General features: G+C 38.4%; 1 protein-coding gene across 1 annotated transcript; it reads right to left on the bottom strand.

Moving 5' to 3' along the window:
- Positions 1 to 908: 908 nt before the first annotated feature.
- On the bottom strand, positions 909 to 10,423 carry LOC104951739 (mu-type opioid receptor-like). Its single transcript, XM_010778470.1, has 4 exons — positions 10,374 to 10,423; positions 3,916 to 4,003; positions 2,612 to 2,794; positions 909 to 1,007 (listed from the first exon to the last, which is right to left on the bottom strand). The coding sequence occupies exons 1-4, from the start codon at positions 10,421 to 10,423 to the stop codon at positions 909 to 911; spliced, it is 420 nt and encodes a 139-aa protein (XP_010776772.1).
- Positions 10,424 to 11,482: the final 1,059 nt, after the last annotated feature.

The raw sequence follows: 11,482 nt of genomic DNA, 5'->3' as shown, positions 1-11,482 counted from the left end.
CACTCGCGCCGGTTTCTCCAAAATGTCCTAACCCACCTTTAAGTATTTTTCAATTGAATGACAAGTGTTAGTTATACAATGTAAAATAATGATTGCAAATATGCTTTAATTATGAGCTTCTGCTAATTGAATTTACATGTGTTTTCCTGATTCAGTTGATCTCAGTCATGCCTATTTATTTTATGTAAATGCCGGTGCTCGCAATTCATGTGTGTTTATGCCACATTCATTCACGTGGAATTTGTGCGACAGGTTGTAACACATCTTCCTTTGTACTTACTGAAAGTAATTTAGCTTTTGATAATCACAACACAGTGACTCATGCTGTTGTTTTTTTTATCACCTCTGCTGATTGAACTGCAAAAAAAGAAATGGATCACGAGCTGAATGTTCTTTCTATTTTGGTAGATATATAAATATGCACCTGCTGTGTGAAAGTTCATAACACGGAGCACCATGTGGAGTATTGTATAATGGCACAGGCAGCCGGCTGTCAAAGCTCTGTATTTGTTTGATAGGAAACAAAGAGAAGAAGAGGCATCACGCGATGATGTGTGCTGAAGCTATTAGTCAGACGCTGTGCAAGAGAAGCGATAAAAACTGGGACAGCTCGTTTCAAATGTATTTGTGGTGAAGGTGCAAGAATTTGTACACGCAGAGGTCATCACAAGCACGTGTGTGTGTGTGTGTGTTTATTTAAGTTTGTTTTCATCACTATTTGCGGGCATCAGTCTGTTTACACAATCACGTCATGGGGACCTCGGACTCTTTGGGGACATAAAAAGCAGGTGCCGAAAAGCAACGTGTGTGTGTGTTTGTGTGTGTGTGTGTGTGTGTGTGTGCGTGCGTGCGTGCGTGCGTGCTTGTGTGTGTGTGTGTGTGTGCGTGTGCATGCGTGTGCTTGTCAATTACTTACTGCCATGCTCTTGTTCCACCTCAACATTTCCCAGGAACATGGCTGGAACACCAAAGGCTGAGGCCAACACCCACACACAGATATTCACCACCTAAAGACATGATAACATGATGGTCAATTATAGATTTCCAATTACTCATACAGAAAAGAAAAAGTTAACGTATCATTCAACCCTTTAATCTTCAAGCTTAAAACCTCTATTTGAATGTGTAAGAATAAAAAGAGCTAATAACAAGCACTCTGAGGGCAGCGAGTCTGTCCCATTGCATGCCCAGTATTCCACAGAACAAGTCACTACTACTTACAATAACAATACCTGTGTTTACTTGATGCATTACCATTTGACAAGTAGTAGTTTCAATTATCTTACCTTGTTCAGCAATGACATCACTGTTCAAATGCATATCAGGACTAGCAGAACAATCTAAGTTAGAACTTGAACAATTTATACCTTTCCTCAAAAGGTGTTGTAGGAAACCAGGACCAGAACCCCAAATACACTACAATACTAGGACTCTATAACTAAATCAATCAAGCACTGTGCATCTATAACATTGTTGGACTTAACAAAAACAAAAACGGGCCACACATTACCCACCATTCACACCAACTGCAACTGGTGTATTTACTTGCACAATTGTATCAGTTGTATTGTGTTGCACTGTTGGAGGAGCATGTGAGCTAAGATTTTCCTTGAATGCATTACTGTGTAGGGTATTGATTATATCATAGCAAGTGACACCACTTGAAGCAATTAGTTAGCATTGCACTATAAGTTTGAAGTCACAAAATGACTTTAAACTGTGTTCAAATGTGCAGTTGTAATCCCCAACAGACTTTGATGTGTAAAATCAATTTGGTTCGAAGTTAAGTGGTGTTATCTCTTTATGTTTTGAACATCATCAATGACTCTGATGAGAAGGATTGTGCAGACGAGCTGTGAGAATCCTGAAAATCATCTTCTGTTTGAATCAGTGTTTCTTCATTTTGACATTTCTTATCAGCACTTGAAAAGGTCTGTTTTCTCAGGGTGTCATTACAGGACAAAAGGTTTACTCGTCAACGTCGGTTGGAGAAATTGGTCTAATGGATTACACTTTTTTCTTTTCTTACACCCGTATATCTAGAGGTTACCACGGGAATTAAAGTTCATACCAGCATATAAATATATAAACAGGCCACAAACATTATGTAACACACTGCAATACGAGTTCTGCATTTCTTATTTACCACAGTTAGTGCACAGCTGCAGACACATCAACAGCTGTGCAGTAATTGCATTAGGTAATCTGAGTTATATGATTATTAAACCTCTTGCTTTATTTACTCTCGGCTTTTTTGTAAGGACTAAATGTAAAGACTGCAAAAGCACATAAAACACTTTTTTTTTTAAACAGGCAGCTTGGCTACGACATTATCAAACAAATCTGTTTTTCATTTCAATTATCATTCCATCGCAATTTTAAAATGGTTTCTTGTTTCCAAACAACTGCAGCCACATCCACTTGTTTAGTATACAAATCTGAAAATGATGCCTGTATCAGTTTATCTTTATTTCTGTTGAGTTTCCCAACATGACAGCAAGGATTCATGGGCTGAAGTGTCTGATCTGATGTCGGCCATTGCAGGGACAATACAGAAGGTGTGAAGGATTTAAAGAGGTAAATATCTCACTTTGAAATGAAACAGTTTTACCTTGGCCTTGTGAGGAGTCCTCATGTCCAGCGCCTTGACAGGGTGGCAGACAGCCACATATCTGTCCATACTCATCACCGTCAGGGTGAAGGTGCTGGTGAACATGTTGTAGTAGTCGATAGACACCACCACTTTGCACAGAGCGTTCCCAAACGGCCAGAAGCCCAGGAACACGTCTGTGCCCTAAAACAAACATCCAGAAATCAAAGTTTGAGCATATAAATACAGCTGCAAGCAGAACAGAGAGTACAATCTCCTCTGTTATATAACTTTTGACACTTAATTATCTATGAAGTGGAATACACATATACAAACCCTGATGCTGGTGAAACAGCAAAATCGAAATTGTATTTTAAGTAATATATCAGTCAGAGTTCATGTCTGAGTAGAAACTAGGGGTGGACACAAGCTACATTTTTTGTAAAATCCAGTACAATCACTCACTAGTTAATGCTGCCTTTTCAATAATTCAATCATGTTTTAATGCTTATCTGCATTGTTTATAATCTTGTTCACTAATTCATCAATCATCAATAAATCCTGACCCCATTGTGGTACCAGAACAAGGGTACTTTTTAGTGATATCAAATAGAGTTACTAGGAAGCCATGCTGAAGGAAAAAGAAACAAGGCTTTGAAAAAGATGCCATTACCAAAGCGAAAAATATTGATGTCACTTGTAATCTTGTCAAACTAATTGAACCAGCAGCAGCATAACACATGAGCAGAATGCTAATTGTACAACTTAATTAATGGTTAGGCTGTGATGGTGTTTGTTGACATTCGTTTGAACTTTCTATCTTTAAACACAACAGCCCCTTTGGTTTTTAAGGCAGAGTAATGCCTGATATGATCGGTAAACCACATCTGGAAGTTTACACATCATATTTCTAAGACCAACATTTTCAAAGATCACCTTTATTAATACCCTAGGGGGAAATTCCACTTTTCACTCTGGTGTCATTTTATAATTACACACATAGGCCCAAATTACACACATGCACAACTTAGACCTATAAACATGCACAAAGGAAGAGGTTCGCAGAGCAAAAGGGACAACCGGCAATGTCCAGGAGGCAAACTGGCACCTCTACAGCTACCAGTCAACACTATTTTAGGTCCAATCAGGGCTTGAACCGGCAATACTTCGGTACCCAAGCCAAGTGCCTATTACTGCCGCCTAAAATCTTATAATGTATAGTATCTGTTACCAACTAACATTCATTTATAGTTTTGTTTTAATTTAAGTTCATCTTAAGAGTGGGCAAAAAGAGTAGTTTAAGGAAAAGGTGGAATAGGTAGTACCTGGAAAGGTAAAGTCGCCAGGAACAAAGAGTCAGCCAGAGCCAGGTTAAAGATGTAGATGTTGGTAGCTGTCTTCATCTTTGTGTATCTGTGGAGAGAAAAAGCACAGAAACACAAAAGTTCAGTCAAATGAGAAAGCTTGTAACAGGCAGCTTACTGAAGGTCACAAACACATAATACATGTTACTTGTTAGACGCTTTTATCCAAAGTGACTTACATACTCAATACTGTGGAAAATCCGCACAGGAGCACTTTGGGGTGAAGTGTCTCAGGGACACAACGACATGCTGACTGCAGTGGGGTTTGAACCTGTGACCCCTGATCACAACACCAAGGCTCTATCCACTGCGCCACACGCCTCCCAAAATTCCCACATTTTATGTAACACCTTATTAAAGCGTCTGCAGCCACGTCCTTCTGCAGTCTGCATAACAGAGGCACTGTGGGTCTGGCTTGGTGCCATTATAATGCACAGAGTGTCTTTGTGAGGTGATGCTGATCAAAGTGATGTTTTTTATCTAGATCACCTTGAAGGAGAGTGAGGACATTGTTACCATGAAAGATGACTACTGGTGTAGATCTATCAGTGCATCTCATTAGACATTGTGACTGGGCTTTTATTTTCAGTTCTGAATTGTATTTTATAATATTAAAATAAGATAAGTAAAGGATACTGCCTGAAGTGACTTCAATGGCACAAGTTCACACAAGACCGTAACTCTCCAGAAAGTAATGCGATGATACTTTTAAACATTATTGCACAAGTTATAAAAATGACTAAACAAATGATCCCAAGTATTTTGCAAAACTAGCCAACTAAAGTAACATGGATAGGACTCTTCTTAAATCATGCATTTGGTCAAACATTACCAAGAGCAGGGACGTGCACAGGTACGGGCTAATGTTGCCCGGGCAACGGCCCGTTTGGCCTTTTAGGCTGACCTGCCCCTCTGGAGAGAGCGAGAGTTTGTTTTTATTTTTTCTGTTGTGGCCGAATCAACATGATGAGCCCACAATTAGTATTGTAGCGAAACACACTTTGTCAGCGCTGTCATCTGCCTGTGCGTTAAGACCACCTCAGTGTCGGATTTTGGAANTTACTCCTAAATATTTAACCTTTCTGTGTGTTGACGTTTACGACCAACCCTAAGTCTGTTATCTGTCTTAAGGAATGGGAAGTCTCAGCTATTGTTGATTATCAACAATAGCTGAGACTTCCCATTCCTTAAGACAGATAACAGACTTAGGGTTGGTCGTAAACGTCAACACACAGAAAGGTTAAATATTTAGGAGTAAAGACAGAATTATTCCCTCACAATCTGTATAGTTCAATGTTAATTGACAAAATATATATAAATATTGTTGTTTATGAATTGTACTTTCTTTCTTTGATTGGCAGTCAGCTGTTGATTACATGCAGACGTTGATAAAGCTATAGGCTATTTCAATATTAGACATATTGAAGCTCCGGACCTTTGCATGGGGAGATTTTCTCTAACTGGACCTCGTTGAATTTTAGTTGAATACCCCTGATCTAGGGGATACACATTTAAACACCCATATGAAAAAGATTGGTTTACATTTTAATAATCAAATAAGTATGTGAACATAACCAATAACCTACTATAGCCAATAACAAATCAATGTAACATATNAACTAATGAGCAAAAACTAAGAAAAGCATGGCTGCTGCTCCGATTTGAATCGATCGACTGGTATTGTTTTTTGGTAAAGCATAACCCTAGATCTAACCTTTGCCCTACTGCTTGTGACTTTAGTACGCTCCATTATTAATCAATCCAACAGAATTGTTTTCCGGTAAGATGAAAAATGTTCCTCTAACATTACTATAGACCAGGGGTGTCCAAACAAACACCGCTCACTCGAGGTTTATTGCCTCATAAGTTAGAAAAATCTATCAAATGTAGGTCAATTATGGTTGATATTGATGAAATACACACACAGCTCTCCGTAGGGTTTCATGTATTGTATTGGCAGCTCATTCCTTAAAACAGGAGGCTCAGAATGCTCATAATAAGAGGAAACAGAAGGGTATATTTCAATGTTGTTACGTAAATGTGTTATTGGGCTTTTTTCTTATCAACTGAGATTTGTTAGAAAATGTTTTCAACTTTAATTGACTGAAATTGGGCACATGAATACTGTGTTATATATCTGAACATATATATTTAAGAAGTACAATAGCAGATGTTACATTTGTGGGCCATATTTCATTATACTTTTTTTATTTGCTGAGGGTCGATTCAAAATGGTCCGCGGGCCGCTTTTGGCCCCCGGGCCGTAGTGTGGACAGCCCTGCTACAGATAATCTTCTCATTTCTACCTTCATTTCTCCCTTTTCACCTGAGTTCATCTTGAGGAAACTGCCCTCTCAGTCTCTCTCCCTCTATTCTTCACAAGCTGCTGACATTTTTTGACAGGCAGCCTTGCGGACACCTGATTTATTTGAGAAAGGCTGACAGCTCTTCAGTACACTGATCGAAACCACAGCATAAAGACCTACATATCTACAGATCCAGCTTCTAACAGCTATACTCATAAAACACTTAACAAGGATGCTCTAAATCTCTTTGGATGTTTGGGGCTCAGATTCAGAACAAATTCAAATCTCCTTTACTTGTCCAGGACTAAAACAGGCTTCCTACTGGAGGTTTTCTGATGACATTTAGATAGTCAATAAATGAACAACAACAGCGCACTAATTAAATTAACTTTCTCTAGTTTACCCAGATGGCCTGCTGTATTAATGCACACACATTCTCACCAAAAAAGGATTTCCTGGTAATACTTCCATAGGAGCACAATAAAGACGTACACTTTTCAGTTATTTGACAAGAGACATTGATTACCTCTGCTCTCATCTCTCTGAGGAGCTTATAGATAGAAATCTCAGGGATGGGATTTATTGCGGTTCCATTAAAGCTTCCCTGCATCGCTGGACGATGCGCTCGAAAAGGTCAGACAGCAATCACTGGATAGCTGTTAGAGACAGTCAATCAATGGCTGTTCTGAATATCTCATATTTTGAAATGTCAATGCTTGATGTTTTCCTTCCGTCCATTTTCACGCAAACCAGGGTTGCCATATTTTTTAAAGTATGCAATGAATTAGTATTTACGATTAGTCCAGGTTAACCTTCATTATACAAGGTTTATTGGCCACAAAGCCTCTTTATCATACTGGAAGAAGCATTGAAGCTGTTTCTACGATAATGAATGATTGGCTCAGGTGCTCTCCGCTACGGTCTTAAATGCATTCACCATCCTTTATGTAAGGGAATAATTCTTCCTTACTCCTAAGATATTTAACCTTATTCTGTATGTTGACATTTACGACCATCCCTGCTTCTAATCTCCCGTAAGGAATGTGTTAATCCAGTCGTATGTTGATACTAGGTTTTATGGCCTGACCTGGTGGGCACAGGGGGCTTTTACGACTGTGAGAACGCTGGCTTTCTAAGCTCCACAGATGTGAGAGACATCTCCTGTGTCTGCAGATATTTACGCCCATCCCCAATATGTGGATTTGACTCTGTAAACTACCTTAATTTTCGGACTATAAGGCGCACCGGAATATAAGCCGCAGCAGCTAAATTGAATGATGTGTACATATATAAGCCGCACTGGACTATAAGCCGCAGGTGTTTTAATGTTTAATTACCATATGTAAGGGTTCGTGCACAGAGGGGATTGTCGGGAAAGAGATGGCTGTTTGAGGAAGCTCCCATTTATTAACATTTCAACAAACAAGTTGCATATTTGCATAACGTATTCAAGTGTTACCATTTAGTGCAATAGTAGCTACAGAACATGTACTGTGCTGTGTAAACTGTACTGTATCACATAGCGTTTCAGACACACAAACTTTTCAACTTTCAAACTTAAACGGTGCGCTCCCAGCGCACGTACCGGCAGTGATCTACAGCAGTGATTTTCAACCAGTGGTACGGGGACAAACTGTCTCGCTCTCGTAATGTCTGTCTGTCTTGCTCTCGTTCTGTCTCTCGTANAAACATGTGGTTTCACCAGTATTGGGCAAGTTACTTTAAAAAAGTAACTAGTAATAGTTATAGTTACTGCTCTCAAAAAAGTAACTAGTTACTTTATTAGTTACTAAATTATAAAAGTAACTAGTAACTAATAAAGTAACTAGTTACTTTTTTGAGAGCAGTAACTATAACTATTACTAGTTACTTTTTTAAAGTAACTTGCCCAATACTGGTGAAACCACATGTTTAATTGTCTTTTGAAACTCCAGTGAATGAACACTGGAAAAGGTTTCTTTCCTTCCTGTTCATAAACAGGCTTGGGGAGTAACTGAGTACATATAGGATTACGTCATCAGGATTAGAAATCTAATTAAATGTATTCCCTTACAGTAACATAAAACAGGTGTAATCAGATTACTGTTTTAACTAACCCCTAACCCTACAGTTTTAAAATCGGGGATTACTAGCAGGATTACAATGTTACTAAAAATCTGTGCGTATAGTGTTTTTTGTAAAAGGATCAGATGTATTTCTTCTTTGTACTTAACTATTTGTTGGAACAATTCTTTTTTTCGGTGTCATGTTGAAATATTGAATGTAATCTAATCATAACCCTACTCATCCTGTAAAATTAAATTATATTAAAAAAAGATATTTATTTTCTCTTGTATTTATTTGCATTGCATTTAATATTGAGGTAATCCAAAAGTAATGGAAAGTAATCAGGTTACATCACTTTTATTGATACTCAGATTAGGTTACATGTATGTAGTTATTGTAACATGTATTTTTAAAGTAACCCTTCAACCCTGTTCATAAGAGATCTCTTCATAAAAAGATAGGGTAGAAAATCATACATCTGTGCTTCATCTTAACTTTGGTTGCTTTCTTTGAAATTATTACATTTGAAACACTTTTGAAAGATAGACTGAGCTGTGTTGTGTTTGCTTAGAGCTGATCACTGGGACCTCTCATTTTTGATGAACAGGAAACGCCATGGTCCTGTGCTAAAAACATGCAGAGCCGAAACCAATTATATTCCTCCTGATTGACCATTAACAAATTGCAAAAAGTACAAATCATTAAATACTACACTTCCTGGTCTTTTCTTCTTATACCTTTAACTACACAGGTTCACAGGAGACAGCTATTTTCTGCTCTCCTGATGTCAAATAGGCCGCAATTAATCAAAGACACACCAGCATTAGGTGGGAAGAGAACGTTTAAACCTACAGCTCAACTTCAGTTTAAAGAGCCTGTGACAGCCTCCCAACAACTGTTGTGCAATGAAATATTGGGCTACTAGTCATCTCGAACCGTCAGTTTAAAAAAGAAGGTGCGATACCGTTCCGATAAATATCAATAATTTCGAACATCACGGGGAAATTCCTTCGACTCATTTTGAAGTTTTGGGGGAAGCCGGAAGTGACGTCAATGCTGGAACGCTTCACTGTGCGGCGAGAGAGCCAAACACGGACAAAGTGTGNAAGCAATATATATCGCAGGGGGAAAAATATATATGCAATAGTCAGTTTTTTTCAATATCTTGCAGCCCTAATATATGACCCTAAACTGCAGATTGTTTGCACATTGATTGATACGTAATTTAGAAGCCAGATTCATTGCTATCCGTTAGGGATGTCCCGATCACCTTTTTTTGCTCCCGATCCGATTCCGATCATTTGATTTTGACAATTTGCTGATACCGATTTTTCCCGATCCGATCTTTATGCAATGCATTAAGAGAAAAAAAAGAAAAAAAGCATTAAAGTTGTCCCTTAAGGTTATTTTTTTATTTAAATTGGATATTCTATCCAACATGGATATAGCTTCTTTTTTTCACAGCAGCATTGGATCAGTTCAGTTGTGCAGCATTGGATCAAAACAAAATAAAGCTTATCAGTACTCGTTAGCTTACTGCTACAATTAGACACTGCGCCCTGCCCACTCTGTTGCCAGATTTGAGAGAAATAAGCAACCAGGTCGATGAAAACAAGCCCCAAAGAAGCAACACATACATGATGTTGTGTAATTTGAAACCAAAACTAAGGCCTCAGGATGACTTTAAGACTTGAACATGGTCATTTTTGTTTTGTAACATTGAATACAACATTTATAAAAAAGTATTTAAAAAAAAAAAAGAAATCCCGATCCCCGATTTTTTTCTCCCGATTCCGATCTTTTCAAAATCACGTGATCGGCTCCGATCCCCGATCACGGGATCGGATCGGGACATCTCTATTCAAAAGTCTACTAAAAGCAGACGCACAACTGAGCCAGTAGTATCAGTAGATAACTTTGAACCTCAGCCCACTAGCACCACGGCCCAAGCTAAGCTAATAGCTACTGAAAGTGAAACATTGACCTACTCTCATGGTCGTGACTCCATTCCGTTCACTGGGAATGCAGAGGCGTCATTCTCGCCTAGGAAACAGACGTTCTTCTTACCTTCTGAACATCTCACTACTCCTGAAGTCCAAAAGGTGGTGGTCGAGCATGTCATTTAAGAGCAGTGATGTGTTTTCCCAGTATCATGGTCATGCCAAGCTCAGACCATTTTCAGGAAGAACTCCTTGTCCACCTATGGAATCTGATTATGACACATGGCGCGGCAATGTTGATTTCCTCCTAACAGATACTGCTGTGTCTGACGGACATACTGTCAGAAAGATTGTTGACAGCCTTCTTCAACCTGCTGCTAATATTGTTAAACATCTTGGTCCTGGCTCTACTTCCCGTGACTATCTTAGCCTAACCGACTCAGCGTATGGCACTGTTGATGACGGGGACGAGCTTTTTGCTAAGTTCCTCAATAACAACCAGAACACAGGTGAGAAGCCTTCTGGCTATTTGCAGCGGTTGCAGTCATCTTTGAGTAAAGTCATTATATTAAGAGAGGCGGCATTGCTGCGAGTAACTCAGACCGCCACTTAACCCTTAAAGACCTAGACGGAATTCTCGCCAGCCTGACTCTCCAGTATTTATTTGTTTCTCCTAACCTGTTCTAACCTTTTCTAGCAGTCAGCATCAAGTGCCTTACCTCATTTGATTCAGGATAACCTCTAGTTCAAGTCTGGTTAATTTAAAGTCCAAATTTGACCTTAACTTTGTGTGATAATGGCTGAATTTAACAGTTTTTCAAAAACGCCAGTACAAATGTTGTGTTTTGTTTTACTGTTTACTCCGCCAGGAACAGAGGAATTAAGGAAGAAAAACGCCTAGGATAATATGGAATAATTCAAACTAAATGTATTTCCATATTTAAATGACTGATCATGTTTCTTCTGTCAAAAAAAGGTTGAGAGAGTAAAAAATTAAACCATAACAGATGACATTGCAACAAAAATAACTTGTTTCAGAGAAATATATTATCATTTGAACATTTAAATACAAACACAAACAGTGAAACAAATTCCAAGTGCTGGAGATACAAAGTGCAAATGAACAAAGTGCAAATTATATTGAAACTATAAACAAAGTATTAGGAATATATAGAAAGTGCAAATGTACAAAGAGCAAATGATCTTCAAACTATTAACAAAATATTAGAAAAAATA

This window comes from Notothenia coriiceps, unplaced genomic scaffold, assembly GCF_000735185.1.
Source record: "Notothenia coriiceps isolate Sejong01 unplaced genomic scaffold, NC01 NC01_scaffold00019001, whole genome shotgun sequence".
NCBI lineage: Eukaryota > Metazoa > Chordata > Actinopteri > Perciformes > Nototheniidae > Notothenia > Notothenia coriiceps.
This window is presented reverse-complemented; position numbering and strand designations above follow the sequence as displayed.